This window comes from Coloeus monedula (assembly GCF_965178545.1).
Source record: "Coloeus monedula genome assembly, chromosome: 24".
Taxonomy (NCBI): Eukaryota; Metazoa; Chordata; class Aves; order Passeriformes; family Corvidae; genus Coloeus; species Coloeus monedula.
In genome coordinates, this window is record NC_138804.1 from 868,638 (window position 1) to 886,599 (window position 17,962).

A 17,962-nucleotide genomic window follows, 5' to 3' on the forward strand; every position below is an offset into this window, starting at 1 on the left:
GCTGTGATGGTCAGGGGACAGAGAGGCTGCACGGTGTCCCTGTGCCCCACACCCAGTGAGGCTTCACTGCATCCCTTGAGAACCCTCTCACCTGGGACAAGCTCAGCTCCACCACCTCGGCTGATCACCAGCAAATGTCAAAAGGATTGCATTCAAAACAGCCCTATCAAAAATACCTGCTCCTGGCTGCCCAACCTGCATGAGAAAGGATTCCCACCCTCACATAGATGCACCAAGCCAGACCCCAAAACGAGAGAGATCCTCCACCAACACAGCACTTGCAGTGAGCAAGGGGCACCTGAACCTGTGCCCTTCACAAATCCCAGCAAGAGCTCCCTGGAGATGAGGAGTGGAATTGCTGGAGACAGATCGCAGCACCCAGTTTCATGCAGAGCTTGTGGGTCCTGGAGTCCCTGTCTTGCCTTTCTGGACTATAAGAGCTCCTTGTACAGGGCAATATTTAATTAATTTCCCCCTTGCCTCCCTGTGCTGTGCTCCCTGACTCCACAGATCAATCCGTAGCATTCACTCTTGTCTTTACAGATCAATCTATTCTGCAGGCCAAGATTAAAAGCTTTTATGAAATCCAGATAAATTATCTCCCAGTTGATTTTGTCCCTTGTTTATCGATTCGGTAACAGACTGAGACCATTCACCAGATTTATCAGATGTGGGCTGCCTTTTATGAATCCATGAATGCCAGTGGTGCCCTCCCAAACGATGCTTCTCCACAAAGGCAGCTGCAGGCATTGTTCCCGTGGGAGAACCGTGTCTCACAACAACTAGACTGGCATTAAACAAATAAAAGTTTAAGCTGCACTTTGGTTTTTACATTCCCTGTGTGTTCCACTGATGAGATCCCATCAGCTGGGGAGGAGGAATCCAGGAGCTGGCTCCAGGGACAGAGAAGGGACAGCACCCTTCAGCTGCCAGCACTGCTGTGCTGCACCCAGAGTCCCAACACAGCTCCAAGTGTCCAGGAAAGCTCCAGGAGCCCCAGAGAGAAGCACCTCTGGCCATGTTTAGAGGGGATGCCCTTCCTTCCAAGCCCTGGCTCTCTCTGTGCTCCCCCGAGGTGTCACACAAGTCCCAGCAGTGCATCAACAAAGGGCCCAGACAAGGGGAGCTGGGTTTACAACCTTCATCTAATTCAAACAGGGAAACTCATCTTATCACAGGCAGACATTTACCTGAGATGAAACAGAACTTGCTCTTTGATGAGCAAAATTTCCTTGGAGTGTCTAATAATGAGTGTCTGTTTCCATAACCCAGACCAAAACACAAGAACCATTAAACACTGAACCTTATTTTCAGCCAGACACGGTGAGGCTGATCCGGCAGCCCCTGCTGGGACCAGCAGAAAATTGGGGTGAATCACTGCACTGTTCCCTTTGGCCTCAAAAAGAAAATAACCACCTGAGTGGTTTCTTCCCTCACAGAGCTCATGGTTTCCCTCCCCAGATGACTCTGAGGGAAGACAGTGATCAGGACTGGCTGTTCAGGTGACACAGGCAGGCATTCCCAGCAGCTGACTCACCACATTCAAGTCAAAGCTCTTCTCTACCCACTCCTTGGCTTCTTGGAATTCCTCCTCGAGTTCCATGATGTAGAGGGTATCTAAGGCATCGATCACAGTTGCTCCTCGAAGGCCTCCTGCATGGCAAGAACACAACAGAGGGATGGAGGCACAGCTCTGAATCAGCCTGGGGGGGCTGGGACAGGCAGCAGCTCCCAGTGCTGGGGGTGTCTGGGTGGGATCTCCTACCAGGGCTGCTCAGCTCTGCCACCCAAAACTGGAGAGGTCTAATCTTCAAAGGCCTGAAAGAATTCTGAATTCTGGAAGAATTCCCCCAAGGAACAGCTCAGGGTCCACACCTGAAGCCCCCAGTCACAACTGCAAGCCTTGGCCTTGTTTCCAGTCCTGTCTTGGCCAAAGTGGCTCAGCAATTCCAGCCTTAGCCATTGTTTAGCTGCAAACCTACAGCCAGCCTCTCTCCAACCCCCTGCCAAGCACAACCTGTGAGAGACTGAGTTTTATTGTGCAAGAGCACCCAAGGCAGGACTTTGATCCTCCTGCCCTGATGCAGAGTTGCTTTTCTGGGGCACAAATATTCCTGCACCGTGCCATGACCAGCCCAGACACAAACCCCAGCCTCTCCTGGAGGCTGAGAGACCAGAATCTCAGTGAGCCTTGAGCAGAGTGGGTGATTTAGGGGCCTTCCCTTGTCCAGCAGCACCTTCCCTGCGAGCACGCTGCCCATTCCCCAGCAGATGGCAATGGGACACGTGCAGCTGAAGGAAATTCCAACGGGGAACTTGGACCAACCGTGTGTAAAAAACGTCCTGCCAGGCGCTGTCTGACGCACACAGAGCTCCCAGGGAGGCACTGATGTGCCAAGGAGACTCTGCAGGGTGTGTGGGCACACAGCCCCACACATTCCATTCCGTGGAATCGGAGATGTGACAACCCTGCTTTGGAACAGCTCAGTGCCAGGGGTTTATTTCTGTTCAGGTTCCCTGAAACTCCTCCTGCCCTGGGGCAGCCAAGGGTGTGAGCCCATCCTGACTCAACACTCCTCCTGCTTTCCCAGCCCTGGGCAACTCAGCAACACAAACCCTCATGTGAAAGGCTCCAGTCTGGAATCATCACCACTCATCCACGGCTCCAGCCTGGAATCATCACCACTCATCCAAGGCTCCAGTCTGGAATCATCACCAGCCATCCAGGGCTCCAGTCTGGAATCATCACCAGCCATCCAGGGCTCCAGTCTGGAATCATCACCAGCCATCCAAGGCTCCAGTCTGGAATCATCACCAGCCATCCAGGGCTCCAGTCTGGAATCATCACCACTCATCCAGGGCTCCAGCCTGGAATCATCACCACTCATCCAAGGCTCCAGTCTGGAATCATCACCAGCCATCCAGGGCTCCAGTCTGGAATCATCACCAGCCATCCAAGGCTCCAGTCTGGAATCATCACCACTCATCCAGGGCTCCAGCCTGGAATCATCACCACTCATCCAGGGCTCCAGCCTGGAATCATCACCAGCCATCCTCTGGGGTGTAGCACGGGCCTGAGGCTGCCTCTGCACCACCTCACACACACTCACTGCTCAGCTGAGCCACATTCCCACCCACCCCCTGGCAGACCTTTGGGAATCTCTGCCAGCAAAGATGCTTGGATGAGGTTCAGGTTTTGTTTCTGCAGCAGAAGCTCCTCGTACCAACCCTGTCCCCATCACCTCCTTCTCCACAAAGACTCACTCGCTGCCGTGCCCAGGGATTCTCCTGAGACTTATTTCTGTTTGGCTCAGGTCAGTTCCTCCTCCTCACTCACAGACTTCCAACTGCTCCCCCAAATTCCCCCAGCCTTTCGCTGCATGCTCAGATGGGTTTGGCACTTTTGTAACACCTCCAGTGCTACTTCAGTTCCAGTTCTGCTCAAGAGAAGAAAACCCAGCTGGATGCACTGCCAAGGAACTGCTGCGGAGGGGAGAGAGAGGCAAAGGTGAATTGTGTGCCATGAACCTTTGGTCTGCTCTCACTAAGGGACAAAGGGACTGTGTCTGACGTGCATCATCCCTCCAGCCCAGAGCAATGCTCACCATCCACCCATTCCGGGCTCATTCCTGCCCTCAGCATTCCCCTCCCGTAAGGAAGGATCCTGCCTTATTTTGTTGATGTTACAAGATTGCAGTTTTGACACTTTTCAGCCAGGCAGCACATCATTGCTTTAATAAAAACCCAACCAGGACTTTACTGCTCAACTACAGATTGCTGCCTTTCGGATGCTGTCTGCATCAAAAGCAGGGGCTGTGTGAGAGGAGGGAGGCAGCTGAAACAGCCTCCAGAAATCCATTTACCCCCGCAGGCCTGGGAAATGATCATCTAACTGGAGCCATCTCCGGGAGCAATGGATGGATGGAGTAAAACAGTCACTGGATCAACTGGTGGGCTCTAAAAAAACAGCTGGGCTGATGTGGGCCTGGAATGTTTGCCAAAAGCACTGACCATGAAAAACAACATCATCGCAGGCAGCGCGGCTTCTATCAGCCCTAATGATTCTTCAATATTAATGATTATGTGATTTTTATACACTTTCCCGTTAGCAAGGAGAGACGTGACAGGGAGGCAGGGAAAGCATTTTAAACAGGGAAGGAAGGGCAGTGGCACCTAAGGCACAGCCTGTTACTGTGATGTTCTCAGAGGAAAATCACACTGCTGGGCTCGGCTTAATTTGATGATATAATCAACAAAAGCTTTTCATAATCTGCAGAGAGACAATGAGGGAAGTTGGATTTGCTCACACTAAATGGAGACAAAGACAATAAACTCACCATTTTCTGGGATGATTAATTGAAGTGAGAAATATTGCTGGAATTGACAGAGCCTTTTATGTTTTTAGCAAGTCAGGCCTTTAACTCCGTGAGCTGCTCTGGGGATTGGGAACATGCTCCGCTCTCTGCTCGGAGTGGCTCAGCTTTCCTCCTGCGTTTGACAGAGCGGAGGGCAAAGCTCGCTCCCCTGCTGCTTTGTCTTTGTGTCACATTAAACATTTGTTTTAAATATTCCCTCACCCTCTGCATCAGAAGAACCTCGGGCTGTGTGTTTTGTACCAGGGGCTGGGCCGTGTTTCCTTTCTTCTGCACCGGCTTTGAAGCAGCTGCAAATGCTCAGTGACTCCTTTCCTCCTCCCAGAGCCCTTCCCAGCACCAGGAGGGGCCGTGTCAGCTCCGGTCTCAGCAGAGGGATAGAAAGGCAGCTCCTTTCCCTCCTCAGCCACGGAGCAAACCAGGACCTGGCTGTGTCTGTGCCTGGCCAGGACAGAGGGCACCCAGAGGGTCCCTGACTCCCAGCCTGTTACTTCTTTGCTAGGGGAGCATCTTCCCTCCTTCCTGCTCGGACTCTGCTTCATCAGACCAGGACAGAGTTGTGACACAGCAGCTGTCAGAGCTGGTGTGTGCACATCCCAGCACGTTCCTTACAGCACGAGCACACCCACCTGGGAGCCTGGTGACACCTCCTGACACCTCCTGCTCGGGTTAGTTACAAAACCAGCACCTCTCCAGACCTGCACATTAGCATGGGAGGGGTGTAATCAAAGGGGAGGCAGCTCGAAACTAAATCAAACCCCTCTCTGTCACTTCTGACTCTTGCTGACACCCTCATCTCGAAATTGCTGGTTTCAGCCTCACTGTACTTGCTCTGAGGGAGCTTTAAAGTAGGAACCAAGAAACCCTCAAAAGAAACCCTCAAAAGAAACCCTCCAGGAAGTACCCAGAGCTGGGAGCGTGGCTTTTAATCAGGACCCCATGTCTGAGATTCTGCCTGTCTCTACAAACCCAAGTGTGCAATGAAAAGCCACTCCTGATCCTGCCCCCAAACTGGCTTGGAGTGAGGATACCTTCACCCTGGAGAGGCAGAGTCACTTTGCTGATCCCAAAAGGGCAGGTGGGTCTTTGGGCACCGCTCTGGGATCCACAGCAGCTCCTCCAGCAGCTCCTCACTGCCCAGTGAGCCAACAGCCACGGAATCACAGACCCCCAGGATCATCCACTCCTGTCCCACTGGGACCAGAGAGAAGAACCAGGACCTCGGGAGGAACTGAGAAGTCTGGGAGCATTTCTAACTGAATGTCACAGCAGCTCTGGTGACAGGGCCTCTGCCCAGAGTCGGCCCCTGAGTGATGATCAGGGGAGGAGAAGCAGCAGCTGATGGGAGCAGACAAAGGTTCATCTCTCCCTGAGCCAAAGGAGGGCCAGTACCACCCTGTATTTGCTCTTTTGTGCAGCAGAAGAATGGAGAGAGGAGTGTGGGCAACAAGGCTGCTCTGTTCCTGCTCCCACCCACCCCAGGAGCAGCGCTGAACCCTGCCACAGAGAGCACTAATGAACATTAACTTCATTACCATAACGCTGGGGGAAGGTGCTGGGTGGAGAGGAGCTGGCGTTGGTGGCTCTGAGGGGGTTTTCGCCTTGTTTTGTTTCTTCTTTTCTTAATTTTTTTTTTTTTTTTTTTTTTTTGGTGGGAAATGACTCAGGCTCTGGAGTCATTGGGGAATTCTGCCCCAAATGAAACACCCCTTGGGGTGAGGTGTTTACAGGCTGGGGATCTACGTGTCCAAGTCCAGACTCACCTGCCCCTGCCTCTCCCAACACCTAAACAAGTGGCCTAACCCCAGCACTTGTCCAGCACCCAGAGCTTAGCAAATGTCTGATTTTCCAAAGATGAGCAGCTGTGATGGGAGGGATGGAGAGTGCTGCCTTCCCTCGCTCCCCTCTTCCCAAAATAGCCCCCACGGAGTATCACAGGCCAGAGAGAGACTTGAAGAGCTCCCAGCTGCAAGTCTGTCCCTTGAGAGCCTTAAAAAAAGCCACAAAAGTGATGCTTCAGCACCCAAGGATGCTTCAGCATGAGAGGGGTCTGAAATAGCCCTTTTCCTCAGGAAGGAGAGATCCTTCCAAAGGCTCTGCCTGAATCCATCACACTCTCCGTGCCTGGGGAGCCACGGAGCACGAGGACCCTGCAAAGACCCCCACACCACAGGAAGGACTCTCCCTGTCCCACCTCCCACCAGGTTTGCTTTGAGGTCCAAGGAACAAGGAGGAGTTCAGCGTGTGCCTTTGGAAAGCTGGACACGGTGCAAGAATTCCCACGCAGCAGGAGATGGGAGCATCCTCACCAGTATCCTCACCAGCTTCCCAACACTCCCTGGTGCCAGGATTTAGCTCAAATAAAATTATCCTTTCACAAGCTGCTTTGGGTTGGAAGGGGCCTTAAAGATCCTACGATTCCAACCTTCCCCTAGAAAATTCCTTGTGCTGTATCACCTCTGCTCAGAGCCATCACTTGTCTGCCCCAGGGATGGATGGAAGCCCACGCTGACCTCACCCACACCCACCAGCCCTGCAGCGAGCAGGGAGCTTGGGGAACCTCGTCTCTAACGCCCTCAGCCCCAGGGGGCCTGGTCCTGCCATTTGGCAAAGAACCCTTTATGAAGTTACGCAGCGAACAGAAACCAAATCCTTCATTTCCAACAAAGCCATTTCAAAATCCGTACAGTAACGCATTGTGCCAACGCCTCAGATGAACAGCACAAGCCATTAGGAAGATATCAGACTTAATCTTGCATACAGCAGGACTGTTTAAATGCTGCAGAACAGGGAGTTTCAAATAGCTCTTTGCTAACTTTAATAACAGAGTTTACAACTGAAAGGCAAGAGCAGAAGGGGGAGGAATTTAGATCAGCGCAATGTAAACCCAGATCAAAAATGAAAGGTCTTGACTCCCACTGTTCTTATGTCAAACCGCATTTGTCAAAACAGAAATTAGTGCTGAAATCTTGTTTGGAATAAAAATTAGGATGCAGTTTCTATGAAACATGATGAACTTGTTAACTGCCGAGGCGCAAGGGGCTCTGGTTGTCACTGGTTGTTTACCTTCACCTCTCGGGGTGCAGGAGGGAACACACGAGATCCCTTCCCCTTGGTTCTGCTGGTCTGAAGACTTCAATTAAAACCAGTGCCCTGTTACAGCAGGAGTCTGAAAAATGACCATCTCCAAGTGCTGCTTTTCCTGTTCTTTTTGGTCCTTTTTCTCCCTGACAGGGCTTGGAGAGCAGCCTGGACTCCTGACATTTATCCTGAGATCTGTGTGAGAAGCCTGGGAGCTGCCTGGGACCACGTCACCACACAGCTCCTCCTGGCTGGTGGCAAACTGTCCAATTCTGGGAGAAATCCACACAGAGACGTTTTACACAGCTCAGGATTATCTTGGCAACAAAGTAAACTGTGAAAATCACTGCAGCTCCTGGAAAAATCTGCCCCGCAGCCAAGATTTGCCAGTCCCTGTGCAGAGCGCTCCGGGTCAGGCACGACAAGAGGCTGGGAGCCTGCAGCTCCTGAGGTGGGATCTGGGTTTAGGCTAGAGCTCCCTGCCTGCTCTGGGCTTTAGTTTCTCCTGCCAGCCAAAAAAAGCAGGAGGAATTTTCCTCAAAGCACGAGAAGAAAGAGGGTTTAAAGAAAGAGAATGTGCTGGTTAGAGAAATAAAAATTAATTTACCCACCACATCCGACCTGGTGTCTCTGTTCTTCCCAAGCACTCTGCACCAGCCATCCATCTCCCCTCTGGAATGGTGCAGAAACACTCCCCACTGGTGCTTTTTTAACATTTCCTTCCAGCACTGACACACCAGGGATGGGCACAGAAGATAAACTCCAGCTCCAGGAGATGCTCTCCAGTGGAAAGTGACTCTGCTCCCATTGCAAGGATCAACCCCAGCTGTCAGGGATCCCCAGGACAGGGCTGGCACTACTGGTCCAGCTGACACAAATTAAACACAAAATCCAAATGGAACTGAGAAATGGGCTTTCTCTTCTGGAAGAAAGAACATTTCTCAGTTAAGTCCACAATCGTCCCATTACAGCCCAGTCCTTCAGCTGCCTGTGAGTGGTACCTACTGCAGATGAAGCCAGAAACACCAGACCTGAGCTACAGCCCTGCCAGAGCCTTATTTATTGAGTTTTTTGTCTGTGAACCTGATAGCTGTAACACAGAGTAACTACATTCCCTTTTATTTAAGGCAAACTAAACAAATTACGTCTGAGCAACAAGGTAGCAGAAGTGAGAGATGGAGGGGACAAAGCAATAGTCCAAGAATTAGAAGAGATCTATTTCTTTTTGTATCAGCACATTCTCTTGCAGAGTTAGGAAAAAAAAGTCCATTAGCTTTTGAGTAACCTCATTTTTCTCTGCTTTCCAAATAAACCACTGCACCTACACTTCAGGGACCTCATCAAAAAACACTTCATGGCCAAGGTTATTTTCCAATCTTCCTCACATTAATCTTCCTCACATTAATCTTCCTCACTCTCCTCTCCAGGTACTGGTCAAAGGGTCACCCCCTGAGCACTCTCCATGCCAAAAGTGCTCCCCTGATGGGCAGCAAAGGCCACCTGGCAGAGCCCTGCCGGGTCATGGGCAGCTCTGTCCCTCGCCCTGTCCCTGCTGCTGCCCCCTCAGCTGGGAGCAGCCATCCACAGGGGTATCAGGGTGGCACCCTGTGCCAACCCACCCTCCACATCCCAACAAAGCAGCCCCCATCTTCCCAAAACACAATTCCCCCTCTGATTTCAGCTGATGTTGCTCTGGCCTCTTCCTCTTCACCATCCCTGGCAGATTCAGCAGTCACAGGATGCTGGCCCTGCTTTGCAGGCTACCAACAACAGGCTAGCAACCTCTTCAGCTATCAGTTCCCAGAATGTGGATTCTGGATCCATGGGAATTCCGTGCATTTATGAGACACGGGACATCACTCAGACCACGCCGAGGTTCCGCCGCTCTCTGAGCTTCACACCCAAAACCAACTCAAACCCTCTGCGCTGCACGGTGGTTAAAGCCACACTTCCCGCAGCTGAGGAAAGGTCCAAGTGCTGATCATTCCCTGAAAAGATGCTTAGGAACAGCAGAGCAATAATCCTGGAGCACGTGGCTGGGAAGAAGCAGAGCCCAGGGCACAGCAGAGCGAGCAAAGCGACTGAGAGGCAGCACGGCCTCGAGAGCTCCATCTGCCAGCCCAAGCTGAGCCTCCCACCCACAGCCAAGCAACTCTGAAGGCTGGCATGAGGGAAATCACCCAAACATCTGGCTCACACGACAGCTCAGTCTGGTTTTTGCTGTCAACAGGAGAGATCTTCCAAGCTCCTGGGAAGTGCTAATGAATCCCAGTTCCACCTGCACCACAGCATATGGGCTGCACAGGTAAAGCTGGCACCACAGACAGGCAGCTTCAAGTGCTGCCTTTTAGGCTGCTATGATCAAATTTAATAGAGAGTGTGTTCCAGCTGGGGAAGAAATGGCTTTTTTGGATTACAAACCACTCATGTTTTTCAAATATCAATCTCCCCTGAAGAATTAAGGCTATCGTTCAAGCTGAAGCAGCAGTGGCAGCTCTGCCCTGAACCAGTGATGGGTGAGAGACACAAAACGAGAGCTTGGGCTCATTTAGGGACGTGGCAAAGTAGGCAGAGCCTGGAGAAGAGCAGGTTAGCAATATTCTTATTATGCACTGGGAAAAAAAGAAAAGAAAGGTGTTCAGCACAGAAACGAATTGCTTGTCACAGCACCAGCCCTTCAGATGAGTTATTTCCTTCAGAGGAATGGGAGAGGAGACATTTGATAAGCACCTATTGCCAACTGATTCTTAAGTATTTAATACTTGGCAGCAGCTCCCCAGTTTAATCCTCTTTTCCCCAGTTTCTCCAACCATCTTTCAACATTTAGTGATCCTCCAACAACCAGCTCTGGTTCATCCCTGCACGACTCCAACACCTCCTGGAGCTCAAATCAAACTGTTCCCGTTTCAAAGTGTCACGGAGGAGGGGGAGGTTTGACTGAGCCTGGGAACACAATCCCTGATACAGCAGAGATACTGCAAATCCACTCTCCACGTGCCTCCCATCTGTCTCCGTGACACACAGACTCCATTGCAGGCAGCTCTGTGGGCCATGGAGAGCTCGGCAGGAAATTGGAAGTGATCATCATTCAAATGCTCCTCTGGGAAGGAGTTTTCCTCCTGGTTTTGGGGCTCAGATGTTGGCGAGGCAGAGGTAATTACTTCTGACAAAGATGGGTCATTTGACAAGCCAGGAGCACTTCTGGGAGGAGCAGTTCAAGGAGGTTAAGCGGAAGACAACATCTGGGGCAAAACACTGCTGGTGCCTCCCTGTTCTGGATGCTTGAAATTAATTCTGGAGTGGTTAAAGGTAATCTGATTATATTCAATTTATTGCTCCTCCACAGACCTCCTTGAGGACCTGCAGCATTTAATGTGAAGGGTCCCAACAGGCCCATTAAAACAAACACACACATCCTACCTGCAACTATTATCCTGCTCTGCCAGAGCCACAGGTAGCAGTTAACGAGCAGAGACTGCTAATTCACCTCAATTCAAAGGAGAGATGCTTCATTATAACAATCAGAAGGTGCCCTTCTATCTCCCAAACACACTTCCCAAAAAGTGGCAGATGTGTTATGACAGCACAGCCTGGAACTCCTGGCAGTGACTTTCCCTCAGATCCGCTCCGCTCCGGATGGGCTTTGCAGAACAGGCACCACGTCGGGGTTGGGTTATAAAACCACCCATCCCTGACGTGGTTTTATCCACAGCCCAGCCAACATCGCCTCCCAGAAAGGATCTGGTCCTTAACACCAGCCCAGGTGTGAGAGAACTCAGAGAGAAAGAAATGAAACCCTTTGCCTCCAAATGAATTAACAGGATTAACCTTGCTGTTCAGTATGGAACAGAGCTGCCGGCCTGGCCACCTGCTGAGCACTCATGAGCTGAGCTTGGAACCCTCGTAATCATCGATGGAAGAATCTGAACACATTTTCTCTGTGAATGCAGTGGGTCAGGAGAATGCAAATGGTCCATTACCATGAGCACAAACACATTAAGCCACGGTAACTCCATCACTTGGGACCATCTGTCCGTGTTCTTCCCTTTCTCTCCCATATTGTTAAAAGTCACACCAACAAGACCCCAGCTGAAAGCCTCCAAATGCTCTCCAGCATGCTGCTTGACAGGATTAGATATCAAAATAATCTCAGCAAATTGGGAAAATAGTCAGGAACAAGCGGGATGCAATTCAGTAAGGCCACGCGGCGCGTTCCGCCCCGGGGGAAGCACAACGAACCATGAAGCAGAAGGAATAAATGGTGAGGCAGCACTCTGTGAAAGCCATACCCAGGCTGCAGCCCTCGGAAATGCAGCTCAAACCAACGATTTCCAGCTCAAATCAACGATTTCCAGCTCAAACCAATGATTTTCAGCTCAAATCAACAATGCTGGAACGCTGGAAAAAGGAGCAAAGCCCACCCCAGGATGAGCAATAATATCCCACACACAAGAAAGGGCCCTGCTCTCCAGGCCAGGGCACAGAGTCTCCTTCCAGCAGCATCTGGAGATTCCAGAGGGAAGCAGGAGGAATGTGCAGTTAAAGCTGGGAAGGTCTGGGGCTGCTCAGCCTTGGGGAAACTTGACAACGTTTTGCAAAGACACGGGGAGATGCTGCAAAGAACGGGAGGGTACAAGCACTCTGCACATGGCCAGGGAAAGGCCAAGGAGTCCCAGCTTAACTCTGCAGGAGAGCAGGGTCAGGCACCAGGACAAGCTTTAAAGCTGGAAAGCACTGGAGCAGGATCACCTGCCAGGACCTTCCAGCCTCGGGAAGGGAAGGACTCAATGACCCCTCGCTGCTACTTTTGTGTTTTGTTGCTCCCTGAGACGAGTGGGAATTGCAGGTCTCCAAAAAGCCTCCTGAGGATGCCCCCTGGAGATGCAGCAGAGTGGTCCCGAGGGAAGGAAGTGCTCTGTAATTTGCTTTCTGATGGCTCCATTCCCTGCAAACCTTCCCCAGAGCTACCTTAGTGACAGAGAACATCACAGCTACAATTTGGGATGTACACACAAGTCAGGAAATTAAAAATGCTGGTTCCCACAGCAACCAGGATGGAGCCTGCCAAGAGAGAAGGAATGTTCTAGCCGAGGCAAGAGGTGTTAATTTTAATGCCTGAAGGCGACTTCCAGTTCCAGCTGCCTGAAGGAGAAGTCCATGAAAGGGCAAACCTTGATCCTCAGTTTCTTTGTTCCCGAATTCCCTCTCTTCCTGGCAGAACACAGCACAGACTGGAGCTTGGAAATGGAGATGAAATGGAGCAATCAAGGCTGCTGTAAGCCCAGCCCCGGCATGCTGTGATCCCCCACTTCAGAATTCACACAGTTTGTGTTTTCCCACCCCCCAGCTCTGTGAGGAAATGATCCCAGTGCAATCCTGTGTTCAGATAAAAGCACTGTGGAGAGAAACAGGAATAACTCAGGTCTTCTTAATCCTGTGTTTGTACCTGAGAGGTAAATTCTGGGTATATTGAAATTGGGAGGAAACCACCTCTGCCTTTAGAACTTTCTCTTGAAACGCTTTCATTTTCCTGCACTGAGCTTTTTCTCATTTCCCCCCCCTCCCCCCTTTTGGGAGCTGCATATAAAGTGTGTCAGGGTGCAGAAGTGCTGTTGAGAATAAAACATCAGAAGAAGGATGAACAGTTTTAGTCAGTCCAAAAAAAATCCTCCCCGTGTTTCACACTGATGCCTCAAGCAAAGGCTAAGGGATTCCCTTGAACTTCCAAAATATCCTCTCTAGAGACAGGAACAATCCTGGGAGGCTAAAAGGAAGTATTTTCTGAAAGCATAAAGGTCTTCGAGTGACAAATGCCTACCACAACATTCTGAGCACACAGAGCCAGCCCTGGCAGCAGTGACAAATCTGAAAGTTGATGTCCTGTGGGAGGAAGTTAAACCCACTGATTAAGTGAGATAAGGGACTTCTCTCCCCTGAAAAGGCTGCGGAGATGAAAACAAAATATCAGAAACAAGCACCTGGAGAAATTACAGAGGAAGAAATGCTGTAGCAGGACCCATTTGATATATGATCTCCTGGAGGTGAAGAGAAAAATGTCAAAATCTAACACTAATCCAGATGAATATCCAATGAGATACATAATGAGGGTGGAAAGAAACCTCAGCAGCGGCACAAAATGATGTGATAAAGCAGGTAAGTTCTAAATGTGAGATCCAACACAGCAAAGCCAGTTTGGAACCTGCTTAATCTCTTCAGAAGTTTCAAGAGTGGAAACCAAGTGAATTAAAACCAAAGTAAGTGGGTTTTTTTTTTTGCTGTACAGTTTCCATCTCCTCTGAATAAAGAAGAACAAGCTAAAATACAGAGGGATAAAGGCAAGAAACCCAGGAGTCTCAAGATATTTCCAACATTAAAAGGCAGAGCTAAAAGTGTATTTTTAAAATATTCTTAACCTGCTCTGTTTTTTTCTGTAGTTCCTGGTCGTGTCTGCAAACTCCTCCTGGAATAAAGCAGGAGCCAGAGGGGGATTGGGCAGACCTCGTCACTGAATGGGTTATTGAGCACTGGAACTGCCTGCTCGGGGAAGTGGTGGAGTCACAGCCCAGGAAGGGCTCAGCAAAGTGTGGATGTGGCACTTGGGGACGTGGCCTAGTGCTGAACACAGGGGGTGGTGCTGGGTCAGAGGCTGGCCTTGGGCGTCTTCTCCAACCTTAATTTGGTGATTCTGGCAAAAGATCTCATAAAGCAGCAGCCTGCAAACAGGGGCCAGGAGACACCCGGCCCTGAGCATTCCCAAAAGACACCTTCAGCCCAAGCAGGGCAGTCAGGAGCTCCAGGTGTGGCATTTCCCTCCCTACGGAATCCCAGACTGGTCTGGGTGGGAAGGGACCTTAAAGGCCATCCTGTGCCACCCCCTGCCATGGGCAGGGACAGGTCCCACCCTGCCAGGCTGCTCCAAGCCCCGTCCAGCAGCACATTCCATACAATTCCCAAGCCGTGCCCAGGTCCCTGGAGCGGGTGCAGGATGTTTGTTCAAACCAGCTGGAAGTGCCAAGCCTCCAACTCAGCTTTTGCTGTGGAGTTGCCACCAAAGCCTCCTAATCCAGAGCTGGATCTGAGAGCAGTCCAACTCCACCCACTCTCAGCTGGCTGCCTTTTAATCACACGCTCAATATCTCTGAAGATTAGACAATTATTTCCGCATAATTAGTGTCCAGAATGAGGCACAGGCAACATCCATAATGGGGTGCTTAAAGAAAATATTAAAAGGAAAGAAGGAAAAATCTTGAAGATGAGCTGACTGTTATTTTAAATTACACCCAGAGCCTGAAAAAAGGATAACAAAATAGCTCCAGCCTGATTGTTCCCTGTGTGCTCGGCCACGGGGCCGCTCATGTGTGGCTTCCTCCACATCTCTGCCTGCTCCTCTCCTCAGCAGCCCAAAGAGGCCCCACAGAACCCTCTCCACTCACAGCTCAACGCATTTTTCTCCCTTTTCCTGTTTCCATTTGCTACTCTAATGGCTGTTTTTCTATTTCTTGTTTTGTTTCCTTCTCCCCCGTTTTGCTGTGCGAAGCACTTCTGACAAATCCCAAGACACTCTCTCCTACTTTTAGGCCTCATTAAGCTCCAGACTCTGTTTGGGGTCAGTGGAAAGTTCAGGAAGCTCATGAGGAAGCCGGGATGATTAATGGGGTTGCATGGAGATAACGTGGAGCTCTCCCAGTTTGCTGCTCAGGACTGGCCCAGGCCAAACTGTGCTGACCAGAGTCCCCAGATCCCCCAGTCTGGGCTCTCACATCTCAGCTTCTCCACCCAATTCTCCTTTCTGCCTTTATTTTTTTGCTGAGACGTAAATCTAACACGAATCCACTCGGTTCAAAGGACACTTTTTCACCAGTCACTGCCCTGCTCAGCCCCAGAACCAAGGTTTGATGCAAAGGTGTTTGAGGAAGGCTGGAGGCCACTCTGAGACATTGGGGTTTTTTCTGGTTTAACTTTTAAAATCAATATTTCAAGCTGAGAAGTCAGCTGAGCCCCTGTAAACCCCTGTGTGGGGTTTAGGGTTCAGTGGAGCTCTGATGTTTGAGCCACCACTGCCAGCAGGACCCAAGATGAGAGCGGAGTAGGGACAAATCTCCTGAAGGATTAATTAGCTCGGGATTGATCTCAAAACAGGGGAAAAAAACCCCACAAAAGGGATTAAATGCCAGCTCCAACATGCAGCCAGACTCCAGTGAGTTTGGGATTTGGAGGATATCCTGATTCCCTGCTTCCTGCTGCCAGGAAATAAAGTTTGTTGCTGCAGATTTCACTGACAGCAAAAGCCAAAGTCAACTCAAAATGCCCTCCTGAAAATTATTCATCTGGGGAACATTACACATGGAAAAAAAAAAAAAAAGATGATGCCAGGGAGCAACAGAGTTCCAGCAACATCATCATTACAAGGTATTTTTCTCTTTAAAGAGCCCATGGAGCCAAGCATCCAATGTCATGTGCAATAGGCAGCAGGCATAATTCAGCATAAAAATTAAGAGAGCCATTATTATTATTGTTATTATTGTTATTATTATTATTATTTTAATCACATAAAAGGACTCTCCAGGGTTTTGCAATTTTGTGATCACAGGGAAAGAGACCCAGAGACAGAAGAGCAAAGGTGCAGCAAGTGATTGCACAATGGAGGCTCCCGTTTCTCTTCTGGTGGTGGGGATATTGCTGAATTAATACTTTCATTCAATTACCTCTCCTCTGTTATATATTCATAGACCAACTCCTGTCGCCTCTAATTGAGGTGGGTGTGTTTCCTACCTGCTAAATCCTGGCTAAACCCTGGATGGAGGAAGCAGCTCTTTGGAAAATGCTTGGCTCAGCTGGCCAGACGGGGTGGTTGGAGGGACTAACCCCAGGACATGGAGATTTTGGGGTTTTGGGGTCCAGCACCTGAGGTGGGAGCCCCAGAGCAGCTGCTGTTAAAAGCTGCTGTCACAGCAGCTTGGTGGTGTTAAATGCAGTGGAGATTCCTGGAATTTCCAGTGGGACTCCTGGAATCTCCATCCAGATCTGAGCACGGCAGGTCACCGTGCCACAGGGCAGGGAACAAGTCTCGTGGCATTTGTGAGGCAGAAGAAACCTGAAGGTTCTGGACCTCAATCAGTTTGGTCCTTTGCAGAGGCCTCTCTGGGTATATTCCTGTGGTCACTGCTTTTCTTCCCCAGCCATTTCATCCCCTTTTTCCATCCTGGAGAGCCAAACCAGCCCCATTTCCAGGCAGCTGAGGCCAGTGACCTCCTATCCTCAAAACAAACAGCTCAGGCCAAAGTCTGAGCCCAGCACACAAACACAGCCCAGGCAGCCACGGATTTTTCCAGGAATTTCTCCACCCTGTCCCCTGTCACTGGGCAATCAGACATGGAGCAACACGAGGGCCCTGCTGCAGGATGAGGAGTAAACACCTCGTGTCCTTTCAACCCAGCTGCTGGCAGAGCTCTGCCACCCGGTCCTGGTGACCTGGCAGTGTCCTGGCTGTGACAGCTGTCACATGGATTCACATCAGCTGAAGCTCCACAGCCTCACCACGTTGCAGAAATTCAGCATATGCTGAGAGGAGCAATGGCTGCAACGAGGCAATTCATGATTTCAGGCATGATTTCGAGTGGAGAAAGAGGGAAAAAGGGGAGAAACCTGGTTAGGGATTTGCTATTTTTAAACTGAAATTAATATACCAACATGCATTTAGGTGGTGAAGAGCACCTAGCAGCACAGCAAGGTTCCATATTTACTTGCTGTCACTGATTTCAGAGCAAATTGGCTCAGGTTATGAGTCAAAGAAGGATTCTTCTGCTGCTAGCACTGCACACTTCAAGAGATATCTGAAAATCAGCCTTCTCACCTTATCATTGTTAAAAGACTGTGCAATCAAAATGTAACTGACAATTCAGCTGATGCACGAGCAGAACGAGATGCCAGCTCACTCTCCCGTAGCTACAGAAGCTCTGTAAAGCTAACAGGATTTAAAAACATTTTGTCAGAAAAATAAGTGGCTCTGACAGAGCTGGGGAGTGGGCAGAATAATAATCCAGTGCTCTGGAGCTCACGGTGACAGGTGCATCTCAGGGGCTGTGACACACAGAGCTGCTGCCCTCCCCAGCAACCACCTGCAAACATCAGTGAATTTCATGCTTACAGCACCAAAGGCAGGAGTGCTGAGGGGGTTGAGAAGGGTTAAAGTAACTGCATCAGCACTGGCAGCAGAATTTGTACCTGCAGATCTCCAGTCTCGCCCTCAGCCACAAGCTCAGCTGTGCCATTTCCCCTGAATGTTCCTAAATCAGCACGTTTGGGGCCTGATTTGAACGGTGCCTGGCATTCTGCAGCTTTTCCTTGAGTTGCACAGAGAGCTCTTGCAGGAAATCCTGAACCCCCTCCCGCTGTGCAGCCTTTTAGGAGCATTTGGAGCCCCTGGAACCTTGTGATGTGGGGTTTGTTCCAGCACAGATCATCCCTCCACCCTCGTGGAGCGCTCTTGCCCACTCCCATGGCATCAT

The 17,962-nt window shown here is 50.3% G+C and overlaps 1 protein-coding gene across 3 annotated transcripts in view; it reads right to left on the minus strand.

Moving 5' to 3' along the window:
* The window catches only part of MAN1C1 (mannosidase alpha class 1C member 1), a 57,050-nt gene that overhangs the window by 16,061 nt on the left and 23,027 nt on the right, over positions 1 to 17,962 (minus strand). For all 3 annotated transcript variants that reach the window (XM_082296648.1, XM_082296649.1, XM_082296650.1), the window contains exon 4: positions 1,538 to 1,653. In XM_082296648.1, coding sequence (XP_082152774.1) covers positions 1,538 to 1,653 — 116 coding nt within the window. The remainder of the gene's footprint in view (positions 1 to 1,537; positions 1,654 to 17,962) is intronic.